This window comes from Xenopus tropicalis, chromosome 5 (genome assembly GCF_000004195.4).
Source record: "Xenopus tropicalis strain Nigerian chromosome 5, UCB_Xtro_10.0, whole genome shotgun sequence".
Lineage (NCBI taxonomy): Eukaryota > Metazoa > Chordata > Amphibia > Anura > Pipidae > Xenopus > Xenopus tropicalis.
Genome location: NC_030681.2, coordinates 104,029,379 through 104,047,288, shown reverse-complemented (window position 1 = coordinate 104,047,288; position 17,910 = coordinate 104,029,379). Strand labels below are relative to the sequence as shown.

At 36.6% G+C, this 17,910-nt stretch overlaps 1 protein-coding gene across 6 annotated transcripts in view; it reads right to left on the bottom strand.

Annotated features, from left to right (window-relative positions):
- tp63 (tumor protein p63) overlaps nucleotides 1-17,910 on the bottom strand; it is a 107,948-nt gene that overhangs the window by 22,115 nt on the left and 67,923 nt on the right. For all 6 annotated transcript variants that reach the window (XM_031902027.1, XM_004914377.4, XM_004914374.3 and 3 more), the window contains one exon: nucleotides 11,622-11,876. In XM_031902027.1, the coding sequence (XP_031757887.1) occupies nucleotides 11,622-11,876 (255 nt within the window). The remainder of the gene's footprint in view (nucleotides 1-11,621; nucleotides 11,877-17,910) is intronic.

The window sequence follows — 17,910 nt, the reverse complement described above, 5'->3', positions numbered from 1 at the left end:
CATCAGGGAGTGGCAATTATTATTTATTTTCCAATTGTGTCTAAGTATAACCACAGGCCAACCTTACAAACAGTGTAAACCTTTCCATTTTTATCTTCTTTAATTGCTCCTTCAAATAACCACTGCTTCCTTGCTCTGCATTATATAAGGAATAATATATCCCCTATTGTAGATGATAAGGATATTATCCTATTATCCTTTAAGTCACAAAGGAGTCCCATGACTATATAAAAGAACAAGCTTGCATATCGAGTGCTTTTATTCAGGTTGTGGAACTCTAAAGGGGATACATTATTCCTTATAAATCACACTCAGAGAGAATCATATGAAATGATTGAAATAACTGATGGTGCCACCAAGCATCATTCATAAGGATATAATTTACAGGATCAATCTGGTTTTTCAGTATTATAAGATTTATAATAATGCTAGTGCTGTATTAAAGCAGAATGTGAATAAAACAACAGAAAGCTCTCCTTGGCACTTTGTATAGAGTACTGTATAATATTGTCATACTAGATACTTACTTTTATAATCTCATATCAAACTCTTTTTTTAATATCAGAGTACATCCAACGTTAAGTTCTTCTGTGTATGCACCAACAATTAGTTCTGCAGTTCAGTCATATTTATATGTTATTGTCGCATAATGTCAACGTGAAATACTTTGTTTCAGTTTATAGCAGTTATTAAATTAAAACATGAAACTGTTCATTAATAGAGCAAGAACTCTTAATTTCAATATATTGTATATTATAAATCATTATCATCCCAATTAAGTAGCTGAATCTACAAATAGCTTTGAACATCTTCCTAATGACCAGTAAAACCCCCCAAGCACAAACAGCCTCTTTTAAATATGGGTCATTAAGAAAAACAAAAATTCTTCTGATATATATGTCATTACTTTACAGACTCTCCATAAAAGCCACTTGTAGTACTCTATTGTTAGTGTTCTGGCCATTCTTATAATTGGTGGCTTTGGAGAAGAGTTGTTCCAAGTCTGGTGTCTGAAAATGAGTCAGTAGTGTCTGGATTGCCTCAAACATTACTGTCAAATATGCGTTTAGTACCCATTGCATTTGCTGCCCATCAATTTCTTGGTGAGTACAGGTTAATGATAATGACAGGTTTCTTAAAGAGCAGATGCATGGGAAAAACACTAGTCCCAAAATACCCAACCATATAACCTTGGGAATAAGATGACAACCCTCTTTCTTGGAAAAAGAAAACTAAATGTACAAAAGAATTGATTTGCTAAGACACATAAATATGACATGCACACACATAAATCTCCTTAGGGAGATTCTGCACTTTGTTTTTTTTTTGCAATTGTAAAAGGTGCACTGAATGGTGCATAAATTCCAATAATAATAAGCTGCAGAGATTTCTCTCAGTGCCAAAATAACAGAAATGATAATTTTTTAAATACTCAGAGTTAAATAGAGTTGCCAGGATGAACATTTAATGATATCACTGGAGCATTCTAGGTTTCTTCACTAATAAATAATGCACCCCCCCTTTGTAAAATATCAGGATATTAGAAGTCACCTTTGAGTTCCATGACTTCTAAAAAACACTCGACTTTCGATCTCATGCCTTTATATTATCATAGAACTCCTCAGTGACTTTTAATAATTTTATAATAGGGGGTACATTATTCACAGTATACATACCAGAGAACTAAGCTTAGTGGTACACAGCCACCTTGTAATTCCCCCTAAACACAGCAGCACTAAGAGAGACTAAAACCTGATACAATTATAAATTAGAGTGATTTGAGAGTACATAATAATAGGTGTACATCTAAGATGCATAGCTATAATGAGTTGCAGGGGCCAATACAGCCATACAGGATAATAATCTCTGTAATTAAGCAGCTGTCACTTAGCGCACAGATCCTAGTGATTTTGCTTAAATCTAAAGTGTAGGTGATATCAGAAGTCCATAGATTTGCAATAATGTGAACATGCTTCCTGGAATTGCCATTGTGTAGGAGTTGAGAATCAGAATTCACACTATATTCCTTCCTCAATCTGTGTTGTGAAATATTCATTTTAATCACTTTACACCGCCCCTTCATTATTATTGTTATAGTAATTAATCATTTTATGTCAAAAACCTTTTAAGAGGCAATGCTTCACAAAAGATAACTCATGGATGAATTATAGAGGATTATATACCTGTATATATATATATATAGTAAGATTAAATGGGGCATTATAGAGATTTTGGATTATTTATTTAAAAGTTGCAAGCCAGTGTACAACTCAAAGCTTGTTGCATACGCAAACATACGCACGTGAATAGTGCCTTGTATTGAACAAAGAAAATGTTGTCATAGTGGGCATGCTGTTAATGAAATACTGGACATTGAACCCTGACATGCTGAAAATCCCTATGCCATGATTGTGAAATCATAGTGCCAGAAACATTGACTTAAATCTCTACTCTCCATATATAAGGGAGACCCATAATGCAAAGGATCAGAAAGTTACCTTGGGCTCAGAGTGGGGCCTCATTATGTATATTAAGTAGAGCTGTCCAGTCTGGCCCATAAGCTGTTAAAGTACACTGAACCACTGAAGGGTACATTGTGAAGAGATATGCATAAGTGGTAATGTTTTTTTTAAAAGTTCTTAATTAGAAACATACAATTATTACAATTAATTAGAACAATAACTAAAATAAAATTAATACTAATATACAAAGTGTTGCAGCGAATCATTTGCAATGACCATACCATCTACCTAGACCTAACTAAGTATTAAGGTGGCCATACACGGACCGATTTTTTACTTACAAACGACCGATTCCCGAACGATCCGATGCTATCGTTAAGTTATCGTATAGTTGGTGGTGTACGAACGATCGTCGGCCCACTAAACGAGCCGACATTATCGTCCCCAAAATCGATCGGCCAGGTTTAAAAATTTTGGTCGCTTAACGATAAAATCTGCCAGTTGGTGTGAGTGTCAGACATTTGTCTTTCAACGATTGTTCTCTGCGCATGTCACGATTGCCAGCAGCAAAAGTCAACGACATCGATCGTACGTAGATGTACGATCGTAGGTATTTTACGATAATGATGCGACAAAATCTTTCCCGAATTATCGTTGCCCGTGGATGGCATATCGTATGGGAACTCGATCGCCATACGATCGTTTGTCGATATAATCGTTCATCGCACAACGAGCGAAATCGCCTCGTGTATGGCCACCTTTAGAGTAATATAGGCTTTACAGCATTCCATAGGCTGATAATGCAATCAGCGGATTATGGATAATTTCCTTTTAAAACACTATTGACTTAGCTAGGAATGCAAAAAGCATGACAGAAAGAACATCTAAGTCTTTTGGTATTTACAGAACCCTGGATTACTAAAGAACAACTTTATGCTGCTCTATGTCCGAGTAAGACTCTGTGCCTTAAGGCCATAAGTTTCAACTTCCAAACTGCAACCCAACAAAAACCATTATGGGATATTACTAATAAGCAATTAAGGGCAATTCAAATGCATACATAAAATTATATCCGATATTTAATGTAATGTATAAGCCCTTGCCACAGATAAATTATATAGATAGGAAAGAATAACCCTGGAACAAGGGGTGGTTCGTTTCACACTCTTTTTAATGTGTGGGTGAGTATAATCAATACCTATAAAGAGAATGACATGCATTTTTATATTGCACAACATCTGAAATACCCTTAATTAATATTTCATACATCACAATTATAATGAAATAAAAATTCCAATGTGATCCTACTGTGAGCAATCTTTTTATGGCCAGGTCTGGTGCTAAAAGAGACATTTTGGAGATGTGGTTTATTATTGAAAGTATACAACTCCCAGAATCCCTCAGGAGCTGCACATCAACTGCACTTAAATGATGATAGGTAGATCAAATTTACCAGACTGCTGTACTGTAACCATCATGCTTCACTATACCAGCTATCCCTCACTCTGCCTACCTACAATGGTTGCTCGTATAGGTCTCTAGGGACTAGTGAAGTTGCCCCTTTGCACATAATTAAATACAGCTTTGGGTTCCAGTGGCTTTCTCCTATACAGGTTGGTAAAAAAAAAAAAAGATGATAGAATCAAGGAAGTTTCCATTGCCTAAAAGTGGTTGTAATGTATTAAAAAATGCAGTTTGTCAAAGTGTATGTGCCCCTAAGGAATTCCCCATGACTATGAAGTAAGACGTTGTGCATTTCCTATGGGGGCGAATCCATAATATAATTTATCACCAAATGAAATCGATTGTATCACGGCATTATCATTGCCGGTAAAACAGATCATTAAGGTGAGTAATTTCCCTGTTTACTTCAAACACTTTTTTTCCCAACATAAGACAGGGCAGGTCTGATCAAGTAGAATTTTGGAACGAGTTGCAGCGTCCCCATTTCTACATAATGCTGCAGGGCACTGAGGAAAGGCAAGTCTCAACTGCGCTCTGTACTGTAATCAAGCTTTGCGGCGCCTCTGGTCTTGCCTGCTGCATATTTTACAAGCATCGTCATGCCTTTAAACCTCCAAAACCTGTCTCATCTGCTAAATTCACATACATATTCACATATATTATATACATACATATATCTGTATATTTATATACATCAACACAATAAAAAAAAAATGGCTCCACAGGGAGCAATTACTCAATTTCCAAATACCATTGTTTTATGGATTTATGATACAGTATTTGGCTCATATATTCCATTATCATTCATATCAGATGCCTGTGTGTAGTGTAGCTTGCTCAGAATTGAGATAGGTTCATCTTTCTAAGATATCACAAGTACAATGGTTCAACAATACATTTAGAAGATCCTGAGTTTGGCTGTGGGGAAGGTTGGGCAGGTGAATACGGGCCTTCAGGGTTTTAATACACTCTGTGGAGAGTGTGCAATTATAAGAAGTTGGTTGTGCTTCCTTCATGTTTTCATATGATAATCCTGCCCTACTTTTTTGGGGTGGGGGAAAGCATATTGCTGTATTTCCAGATGCAAATGTATTTATTTCTGCATGAGTTCTGTGTGTTGCCACAGTCAGTCATGTGGTACTCAGTGCAACTCTAGCTGACAGCTGTATTTGCTGAGATGGACATCATTACCAGATGTCCACAGTGGCACAATAGCCCCTAATTTAGAAGCAGCTGCATAGATAAGTACAGACATAAAGAGATTTTCAGTGCTTCTAAGAATGATGTGCCTAGTTCTGAACTAAAACGTGTGTGCCAACACCCATGCCTACTTATGATTATTATTCTGTACATCTGACATGCTACATGCCACACCCTGACAAGCACCACATTTTAATATATTCAGTAGCATCTAGTTACCAGATCATGTTTAGGAAATCACATTTTATGGTGGTTTTATGTATGACTTGCTGTATAAAGGATATACACACACAGTACGTTTAACATTCACTTTAGAAATTAAGGGTCTTAATAATGTTCCATGTGGTACAAAGCAACAGTAACAGGGTCAGTATGCAGTAAGCCTATTTATACACTGACTATGAGCAGCACTCACTGCTCGCTGAAGTTAATGTAATAGTTAACTGCCCCTACAGTCTCAAGAGTCAATTGCCATAGTCTGGATCTGCCTTTGTTTTTAATGAGTAAATCCTTATAGAAATTAAATAAAATATTTCAACGAGGGTCTGAAATAAAGGACAACCTTAAGCATCATAAGTAGTGCTCAGTATAGCTAATATGAAAGAATGGTTGGGTTCTAATCTACATTCATAGCAATAAGATGAGAGGTTTTTAAAATCCCTGTTCTGCTTCTCTAATTCTGTCTAGACAGCAAAAAAAAAGAATGAAAAAAAATGTAGAACCCAAAGTAAATGAGTGGGCTGGCATGGTCCTTAGACTGGGAGAATAATATTAAGTACCAAGCCCACATCTCTTTTTGAGACATTCTTATTAACCAAACTGGAACAACAGAAGCAAAAGAAAAACCTAATATTCTCTGCACCATTTCACATAATAGCTATTAATAATGCTTAGTGTACCATCAGATGACAGAAAGCCAGATAATTGTTCTTTTTAACTCGTCTTTATCTTTTGGGTGCTAAATGTAAATGGTTTGTGAAAGAAGTCAGTCTGGATGTGGCTGAGCACCAGAGCCACTTTATGGTGGTATAAAGTATATAGTGTCTACAGGTCCTCTGTTTGTGACACTGGGCTCAGCAAATACAGAATTATTGTATGTTGAATTCCCCTTACTCCCATTCAGTCAGGATTAGTTTGTTTTGTTTTGCTTGGAAATTCTTTTTAGCTTTTGACATTGCATACTAATGTATCTTCAAAGATGATTATTATTATTAAGATTTGGAATTTGCACTGTATTTTTGCCTTACATCTCCTTGATAAATGACCCTCTGGGGTATCAGTTGTCTAACCAAATATCTCAACAGTTCATCTTTATGCAGAAGAAGATAAAATAACCTATCTTACCTATATGTTAAAAAAAATATATAAGTATAACTGGCTTTGCCGGATGTGTCATAAATGGATGGCAAAGTTGTTTTTAACACATATATCAATATGCAATGTATTTTTTTCCTGAAATTCAGACATTTCTGTTGCTTTAAACATGCTATGACAAGCTTCAGGATATAAACAAGTCTTGGCCCCATCTTATACAGAATAGGCTGGCTGCAGATGTTCTCCTGCAAGCTACGTCTTGTCCTGTACAAGAACATTCATCTCTAAAACACATCATTTCTTCTTTGCCTGTAGCTGAACTAAGGAGTGGCCCTTTTAATAATGGAATAAAATTCCTCACTGCAGGAACCCAAAACCTTGCAGGCTGTATGAAGAGCTGACATACATTTGCCTTAGAAATGCATGCCACAGTTGATGGAGTTGTATATTCTAGAGATTATGAAATGTTTACACTAGCCATGGGTCAATAGGTTTACTGTATGCACACAAGGAAACATGATCAGCCTTCAAGTCATTAAAATATTTTACTTGTCCACATAGATCATAGAACACAGCGTATCATAGGTCTATATATCAACATTATCTGAAGTACTCAGGGATTCCCTCAAACCCAGTAAGCACCTTGGGAACTGGTCGCCACTGCCGTGGGGCCTTCACATTATCATTTTGAGTGACATAAATGATTTGCATGTGATATAATCATATAGGAGTTCACTAAATAAAAGAAGAAAGACTGGCTTATCTGGAAAAGCATGTCCATAATGCTTCGCTTGCATCTGATTATTTGGCCTGTGGGTTTAATACACATATTGGTGCAATATGCCAATATAGGTATGTGTCCTAATCACATATAATGCAGTCAACTGTCCCCAAGTCCATTTTTTAAATTGCCCCAATAGACAGTGCACAGGGGCAATATTATCAGGGAAGGGTGGCCCAACATTTTTCCAAACATACTGGGTCTTTAAGTTCAAAAAAGCTGGAGTATAACTATTCAAAGAGGTTCAATAATATCCATAAACATTGCAGGAGGAAGCATGTTTTCTGACTATAAATATCAGTATATCAATCTGAGCATTTACATGGTGTGCAGGATGGACTTGGCTTTACTGATAGCCAGTCTCATGAGTAAAAGAGTTAGTAAAAATACAAATGTTTCTTATTTTCTAATTCATGTGCGGAAAGGGATTAAATGAAAACCTAAATACTCCCTTCTAGTATTGTACATGTAATCCAATAAATTGGGACTTTACCAGATCTCTCCCTGCTAGAGAAGCACTATATATTTATTGTGATGTCTGCACTCTTGGCTGGATTCTTCTGAAGCTGAATCTAGTAAGACTGCCACAGGCACTGGAATGTGCTTATTGTACCTCTTCACACGGTGAATTAATTTTTATACGCTGAAAGCAAATTTAATCCAGGCTTCTATTGCTTTGCTCTCATGAAATAGGGTGGGGTGTGTGAGTACATGGCAATTATATTTAATGAACACTCAGCTTGTTTTACACCAGCAGCTTTTTAGGTGAAAATCCCCTGAAAAATGGTTCACTACCAGTTAGTATCGGGGACAGTTTCACATACATCAAAATGGTATGGAGGTTGAGGCCTAAATGGGCTGTGCTGTAACAGTTTTATCTAATAACTAATAAAGAACCCAGTGGTGCATAGGGCTGCTTACTTTGATAATCATCTGCCTATCTGCCTATAATGTTGCTATCGATGTGGGTAGGCTAACCACACAGATTTGAAAATTGAACTATGGATGGAACATATTTTGCTTGTCTATATTAATTTGTGTACATAGGGTTACATGGGTGAGGGGGGCACCTTGATACTGGTGTAGCCTGTCACTGTGAGCTTCTATGGATTATCAGAAGTGATGTTGTGGGGTTATTTATTGCCACACATCCACCTTCCTCTTCACTTCACTCACATAAGGCAGTGCTGAATGACTTAATGAATAGGAAGATTTGCTTGTTTGATAACCAAGCAAGTGGTTGACTTCCTGACTAAGGTGGGGAAAAATCAGGTGGAACAGCCATATCAATGATCAAATCACTTGTAGGTTCTGCAGTCATCCAGAGGTGTTTGCTTTCCAGCATCCCCAATAAATATCTGAATGAGCCCCAAGCAACTGTAATAAATAGCCTACATTCTATAGAAAAGTGACAATGTGGCCATACATGTGAAGATTTAAGGTGGCAATTTGAGTCCTACAGACATCTTCATATGTATGAGGCCCTCCGAGGGGCTTACCAGGTCTGACCAAAAATTGCCCAAATGATCAAATTTGCCTGATGTCGCCCACCTTGGTGGGCATATAGGGAGAAAAGTCTGCTCAATTGGCAACCACATCAAACAAGTGGATCTTAATGTGAATGGCCACCTTTACTCTTGCTTTTATTTGTTTGGATAACAATTACTGGTTAACTGAGGCAATTAGGATCACAGAATGTAGAGCACATAGTGGTAATAGCTTAACAAAACGATATGACTTTCTACAACACATGATCATTAGTGCTGTGTAATTCCAGTATGGTTGTCTGTACTTATATCATATCTTTGCCATACATAAGTTAATTTTTTTTGCCAGCCATATTTTCTTTATTAAACAAAAAAATATCCAGAATTGTTGTGAAGGAAACAAAAATATATAGATGAAATTAATGATTTATTATGGAGTATGCAGCAGATACCATGCAAGGTAATTAATGAGTCATGATAATTAAGTGTTTTATATTTATGGCTTGATGAGGGAACAATTAGACATCACTTCATTTGATGTAATTAGGTTGTGCACCGATTCCCAGTGAAAGTTGCATGGCTAACATTTTTATTATGTTATTATGACTACTCTTTGTATACTGAAGGTCAGTTAGGTTGAGAATTAGGGAGACTATATATTTACTGTCCTGATGTTCTATTAGGCGACACAAAGACCAATTTGTTGGAATAAATATGCCTAGAAATATAGCAGAATTGCAGTTATGGGACCTGTTATCCAGAATGTTCAGGACTTGGGGTTATCTAGATAAGGGATCTTTCTGTAATTTGGAGCTGCATAGTTTGTCTACAAAAGAATTATTTAAGCATTAATTCAGCCCGATAAGATTGTTTTGTCTTCAATAAGGATTAATTTTATCTTAGGATCAGGAACAAGGTAAGGAAATCAATTTTAAAAAATTAAATTACTTGATTAAAATGAAGTCTATGGAAGATGGCCTTCCCGAATTCAGGGCTTTCTAGATAATGAGTTTTCGGATAACAGACCCCATACCTGTATAACAATGTGTCCACTGTTTTTATATCTGTAGCCTTGTTAAACAGTAACGGGAGCCCTGACCAAAAGTTGGTCAAAGGTGCTGGAAAGGAAAATGTCCAAAAGCTACTGCTGAAGTGGAACAAAGCTCTAGCGAAACACATGTACTATAAGGCAAAGACTTCATCGTGCATTGTGCCTTACTGCATCACTAGTTACTCATCAATGGCAAATTATATCACACATTTAGGATTCATGCATAGCAAACAGGTTGAGCCACTCATTACTAATTATCAGACATGTTTAAAGATAAATAAAAAGTGGAAGAAGTTTAACCTCTATACAGAGGGCGGGTGGCTTTAGCCTGTGAAAGCAGAACAATTCGAGGTGTAGCAATTTCACAGATGTGTCACTAATGTCTTAACAGTGGGGAGGAGATGTCAGTGTAGTACATGGGAATTTCTGGGGTTGCAGGATCTCACAATACAGAGCATAATAAATTATTCATCACTATTATTACATCAAAATTTCACTTCATGGAAGTGCTATCAAAATGTAAAGTCTCACCTGTTGTTCTAAAAGTGTAATTTTTTTTAACTTGAGAATTTTGTAAGGATTTTTGTTTAAAATTAATATTTAAAAATCTCAAAAATTAAAAGAGTAAACAAAAGGTAAAAGCTGTCAAAATATTTCCCTGAATTAAGCTAGTCTATACTGGCAAATTCTGGACTAACTTTTACTTATGTTTGTGCTTATTTGCCTTCGGCATGTTTGTTGTTATTGTTCATAGCAGGAATTCATAAAAGTCATAACAGGTCTATGGAAGTAACTCAATTAGGTGTTTCATTGCAGCCATATCAATAACCAGATTTTTCATTTCTATATGGTAGTAAACTAAAAGGTAACTGCGCTTGCACAATTTAGAGCCTATGTTAGCAAATGAGTCTTTCCACCCTACAAGAAAGCGCTAGGAAGTATTTTAATGTGTTTAATGGCAAAATAGCTAGTAAAGACAACAGGAATATGCTGACCCCCAAACTAAATTCTATAGTTAAGGGAAAATACAAATACAAATGCAGAGGAAATATTGTTTGTTTACTGTGTCGTCTTTACTAGGCAATAAAATGCATTACCAAATGGGTGTGTAGAGGGTTACTTAAGGCAGAGGAGTTTTGTAGCACTGATTAAAAATTGCATGGTGTACTAAACCCATACTAATGCTGATGGCCCACGGAGGAAGTTAGTCGCCCACAATAGATCTCTGCTACCGCGGGCAACTAACCGCTCCAAAATGCCTTTCCACCAGCAACCATGGGAGTCGTCGGTGGAAAGGCCTATGCATTGCTTTGGCTTTCCAAAGTCACACAAAGTTGCCTGCAGGAAAAACTTGGCACAACTTCAGAAAGCCAAAGTTATGCGTAGGCCTTTCCACTGGTGACTCCTATTGGTTACTCCTAGTGGTTAGTTGCCCACTGTAGCAGAGATCTATCACGTGTGACTAACTCGCTCCCTGGGCCATCAGCCTTATTCTGTATGGAAAACCAAGTTCAGGTTAGAATGGTTATATAAATGTCTATGAAGTTCTGTGTACATAAGAAGCACTATATAAATAAAAATATACTTTCAGATACATATAAATATTTTAAAGAAAAGCTAAAATCCCAAATCAGTAAGACAAATGTATGTTTTCTCAAGTCTTATACAGAAGCTGAAAGAGAATAGTAGAGTGTTCTCTTACGGGTATAATTCAGCTTTTTTAATGATATGCTAACCTAAAGAGTAAAGCTAAACTATTTATTAGTATTATTTAATTGCATGAAATTGAAGTTTAAAGTTGATTTCAACAGCTCCTAAACTTTATAAATACATTTTCTGACCCTAGAACTCATTCTGCTTACCGTCCAAGTGGCTGACTTAGCTGTGCTGGACTGCTGAAATGATACATCAAAGCTGTGGGGTCCAGGATAATCTGTGTTAGATGGGATGGCTGGAGAAGGGGAGAGGGCATCAAAGGTAGAGCTTGGCTGGGCATATGGTGACGGAGCTGTGACGCTGTTTTGAGCATGGTCGTTGGCATAAGGACTTGTGGAAGAAGACCCATTCTGGATCTGCTGTTCCATGCTATTCAGGAGCCCCAAGTTAGTATATTGTGGCTGTAAAATACAAAAGAGTAAGATTTAGAAAAATTCACAATCAATTCCAGCTATTAGATAATATTACGTAATGTATTACAAAGTACAAATCTTGTTCCCAGTCTAGTAAGCATCGCTGATCAATCAATAGGTGTTTTTATTAGCCTGCTGTTTGAATCAAAACATCTTGTTGCTATGGGTTACTAGACCTGGAGCAAACATCAAACCTGTTATTAAACTGCCACATTTTGCATATGTTAAGCATCTCACAACACAAACTAAAGTAAAATAAATTTCAGGTCTAATTCAGATCGCAATGTGAAAACAAAATAAATATACCAAAGGTATCTTGAATGCAAACCTGTCCTCCTACTTACATGACTAATAGCATGGTGTTATATATAATTATTTTTTTAAAGTTTTTTTTTTTTTTTTTTTTAAGAAAAGGCTTAAGATAATCTGTAAAAATAATTGTGAAGCTCATACCATTACAGTGGCTGCAAGAAAATATGAAAAGTTTCCTGGAAAACTTTTGGATTATGAATAACCTTAATTGGCTGAGTCAAATAATAACAATTAAAATATTTCAGTACTTTCACTTATCCAACTCAAATATTAAATGTGTTACAACACAACACTTCTGTCTACATCATTAATGAATATAATACATAAAGTCCTTTATGTCCACATTTGCATTGCTCCAGGAATGGAAGAATACAACCAACCAATTTGTCTATAAAACCCTTGCACACATCTACCTAACTATTCGAAAAAGCTGTGCATTGTATTTAGTGTACATATAAGCAAGTCTGACAGCTCCAGTGTTTTTACAAAGCATGGGATAAAAATGAAAGCTATAATTAATAAATCAACTACAGAAAAAACCTGAAGAACAGGCCTCTGCAGTGCCAGACTTTGATTTTTCCAGTTCATGACTGCGCTCAGAAAGGAAGATCATGTTTATTTCACAATTAACAACAATACAAATATATAATTCAATATTGCATGGTACTGGATGCCTGCGCTTCCTGAAGTGATTTTGAAAACAAAAAGCACAATGTGTTCACTGACAGTATATAAGGAACTTATGGGATGTAAGTACATTAAGAATTCCAACATGATCTTCTAGGCGTCCTATGGCTGCAGAGAACCTATAGTCATTCTCTGTCAATGCTCTTTAGCTACCAAGGAAAATATTAGTTGTCTACTTCATAAGAAGTATGTATTTATTTATTTGGTGCGAACACTTCCCCCAAGTGTTTGCGTTAAGGCTTGCTTTACTTTAAAAGTTTGAATTGTCTGACAATAAGGGCGAATCCGCATCCAGATAAGCCATGATTTATATTTTTATTATGTCCTAGGGTGGCATACAATAAACTTCCCAAAGCACAGAGAGGCATCTGATGGTAAATAATCCTATGCAGTATAAAGTTTATTGTAGCTGCAATAACTGTTTGTTCTTCTCCTACTTTTGATATCCTTTCTATCTATGAACCCACCCTCCTTTACCTACAGTTTAAAGGTAAATTTAACAATACTTTTCACCATGGAAAGCAGTTATTCATATACACATGCAAATACCATCAGAATGCTAGCAATGGACCCTGATACATAAGAAGGACCCAAAACAGTTCAGGATAACTGCATAACTACTGTATATAAAACATTTTATGTCCATCAAAAGATAATTTATAAACCTCAAACTTTATGTGTAGGTTTGTATAATAAGTAGCAAAATCAATGCAGACAGAAGCAAATCTCAGCCAAGTCTTCGCCAGTGTGGGGTAATGTAATAAAATTTGCAAATTACTTCCAGTCCCAGTAACCCATAGCAACCAAAAAGATGTTTGCTTTTAAACAACTTACCAGTAACACCAGATTAGTTATTAGACTGGAAGCAAATGTTCTACTTTTCATTATATTAGCCGCATATGGGCTCTATTATCTGTATCACAATATGATCCTACTGGTTATGAAGCTATGGGGTCAACATTTTCTCAGTTCAGCAGAATACCTTCATTCATTACATATTAATCAGTATTAATCAGTAAAAGCAAATTGTTTAGTAGTTGCTATGGGTTACCAGACTGGGATAAGTGCCATTTTACTTTATAAACACAGCAATAAAACTTTCCAATTTTCATGGCAGAACATGTTTTAATTTGCTTTATCAACTGTGGTCTGACAAACAATCCTTAGAAAATGCATATCAATGTGCATAGTACACTGATGCCAGCCCTGCATACTGATACACAATAGGAGGTATGTTACTGGAATTCCATACACCACATAAATGGTGGCATTAGAAACATCTTACCCCAGTGCCTCATAGTTACATCTTTGACTGTGATTAAAGGAGCAAAAATCAAGTAAACATGAATGAAAAGATGTGCTAATTAAGGCGCAGCAAACATAAAATGCTTGTGTATACTAGCTTTATGGCACCTCTGTATGCAAGCTAACTGGCTATGCCCCAGTGATATTAGATGGCAATGCTTTAAATTGCATCAATCATTTTGTAAGAGACTTATCAGAAACAAAAAAGAATAACCAATTATAAGATTATTTAAAAAAAAAAAGATTTTGCAGAAATTAAAATCCACAGCAAAAAGTAGAGCACATCTTAAGCTACTGTGATAGGAAGACACCGATTTAGGTGATTTAGAATGCAACATCCTTGGACCTTGACTCCAAGCTTTAAAAATGTAGAAGATTCCTAGAAAAATTCCCGACTATTAAATTTCATAGTGTTTGTAACAGGTTGACTGGAACGCCTCTATACCAGACAAAACTGATGCCCAGTGAGAGAAGGCCAGCATCAGACGCTCTCACATTGCTTGCTGAACAAAAGAAATGTCAACAAGACAGACAGAGTATTGGGGGGAGGAAGTGTATAATCTAAAGTCTGAAAAAGGTGAGCAAATTCAAGAGCAAAAGATCTTATGACAGAGCAAACAGACTGCCTGTCTGTCTGGAGCTCATTAACCCATCATCTGCTGGAGAATGATTAAATAGTGTACAGGTGCACAACTGCACCCCAAATTAAGGGAAACATAATGTGGATTCCCAAGTCAATAAGAAGGAATGTTCATTTATAGCTTCTATTTTGTTAAAGTATTAGCTTCTTTATATGTAAAATGGCACAGTCTTGCAGGGGCCAAAGAATGGCATTTATATAAATTATATCATTTACCTTAACTATATCAATAATAAGATAGAACTTAATCAAGGGGCCATTTTAATTGGTCAAACTGGTTATAGTGTAAAAGATAACCTAACTTAAAATACACCCCATTTCTTAAAGTAGACATGTATGCTGCCAAAACATTCCCAGCAGAAAGCTATCAGATCAATTTACATGCAGACCTAGTTGTTATCTGTTGTGAATGTGGTTGTGGTGCATTTCTCTGCCCCGAAGGGTGGAATTTAAAGGGCAAAGACCAGCCCTCGTACACATTCCATAGCATAGAAATGTCCCTGTAGGGCACAACCGAAAGTTTTAACTTAAACAACAATGAAGCAACAAGTCACCTTTAACACTGGTGACTATTTTTTTGAAAAGCTGTACTGTCGATCACTCATCACACCCACAGACATTTTATATTCAGTGCTGGTGCTCTGTTCATGCTCCCCATAAAGGCATGGTACCATTTGCTCAAATCATTCAAAAAGTTGTGTTTATCGCCCTAAATTTAGACAGCTAAATTGCTAAACATTGTTTCCTTGTTCCACTGAAATGCTCCAGAACATTATGAATGTACTGATATTTAAAACTTTTACAGCACTGCAATGAAGCGTCATGAAGAGCAAACAATATACAAAGTAAAAAGGAGAAATGAGATGAAAGCTTTCCAGGCACGTCCCACCTGCAATTTGGCTTCACAAGCATTTCCCATAACTAGCCAGAGAATTAAAAGGAAGCTCTTTGAAAGCTGCAGATGAATTCACCCTGAGACACCCACCCACATACATAATCTCCCCCAGGATCTGCTCTAGCAGACTTTAAAGCCAAAGCTTAGTAAACAGCAGCCTGACAATGTGCAGGGGGAAAACAAATGGCAGGATGTGACAATAAAGCATAGAGCCATCTAATATTATATGCACAAAGGAACTGGTGCTTTTCTGAACAAGTTATACCAGAAGGCAATACATTAGGAAAAATAATGAAAACACTAATTTGGAGCTACATCAATGTGCACTCACACCTAGAACATGTTGGTCAGAGAGTTTGTTTAGATAATAAGAGTACATACTATTAGCTATTTGCTCTAAAGCTATATGCCTACATTTAGCTGGGCAATTTGGATTTTTTTGACTATAATGACTGTCCATCAGGGCATGTAAGTCAGCTCAGGTCAGTTTTGGCAGATGATCCATGTTCAAATTTCCTAATTGAAAATTTCATTGATGAGACACATTGTGGGCTGGTGCACGGTGTGTCAGCAGATAAGAAAATGAAAGGAGCTGCAGCTCCTCCTTTATTTAGAGTTTGTACTTTAATTATTTCATTATTTATCCCCTCTGTGCCTAAAGAGGAAAACATTTTGTATATCTGTGACTTAAAAAGTACTAGTCAGACATACTGTTGCTAGCACCTCATAGCCGCAGGCAAGTCACCAAGACAGGGCATGTAGATTTAGATTTTTGGTTAATAGCAAATATTTATTAAGATGCACTTATTTAGCAGTTTTGGGATAAAGATAAGGTTCTGTGTCCAAAAACTGCTAAATAAAAGCATAACAATTGGAGTGCTGTTGTTTGGATTGCTACTGTGAGAATCATAGTGTATTGGAGTACTGACACCCATAAGTGACCCATGAGTGACAGCTAAAAGGTGTGCATCTGCATGTCACAAACAATGGCAAATGTTTTGCAACCAGTTTTGTCCCAATTGTGCAGAGAATGGTCCAGAGCCACAATGAACCAAACCACAAATGTACCATGTTTACTATGCCATTGCACAAATGTCAGTGCTGCGATGTTCAGTAGAGATTTTTTGCAGTTGATAAGTGCTCACTACAAATGGCATACAGTGCCAAGAGCTCAGGAACCCATGGTATGATACCATGATTAGTAGCAGGCTCTGACTAAGTACAGGGGGTGATGTGAAACTGGAATGTTTAACTGCATCCCCTCCTATCCTCTAGATGCAGTTATGACTTTATTGCCACATGTACCCTAAGAATATATTGATTGTATTGAGTTTAGCCACCAACTGCACCCGTGTATTTAAAATGACTAGTAAAGCAAAAAGGAAGGGTAACTAAAGTTATGATGATATCCACAAGAATATCATTTGTCTAAAAATTTAATGAGTTCTAATGCTGACCTGTTTCAAATGTGTTACCATTTCCTTTTCGGAAGATTTGTTTGAGCATCTGACCAAGTATAATGCTAGTTTGCTGATCTGCTCTTCAGATTTTAAAAATATTTTCCCTAAGCAGTAGACTAGAAACTTAGGAATTCAGGCCAGTATTTGAATTTAGTGATTGTCAGTGAAACGCATTTGCTTACAATATTGCAATGATATTGTGCTTTATTGCACAGTAGCCCTTCAGTTGCTATGCCTTGCAGTATTAAGGTTTTCATTAAGCTCTGGACAGGCTTATAATGAACCCCTAGTTGTGTTGTACAATCCCCAGTCTCCGCCCATTAGGTTTCATTAGACTGGGAAATTATACAGCTGGGGGACCACAGGATTCCTGCACTCCACTCCATTCTTTGCTTGTGGTTTTAAACTAAAACAGGCCTTATGCAAGTTATAGCACAGCAACTGGCTTTGGACTGCAACCAACTTGCAGCAGTCCTAACTCCCCAAACTACATTGTAACACCTGTACAGCAATGGGAAATGTGAATAACACAAACATTGTAAACTGAAGATTGAGATATGAAAGCAAGGTTCTGGGTGTATATTTTCACTTTGGTTAATAGTTGCCACCTTTCGATTAACCATAACCTGTTTGTTCAGCAATCATAAGCAAGTTTGCAAACAAGAGCACGTTCCTTGCAACACTTCAGAGTCATTAAGCCGGCAAATTGTGATGTACAGCACT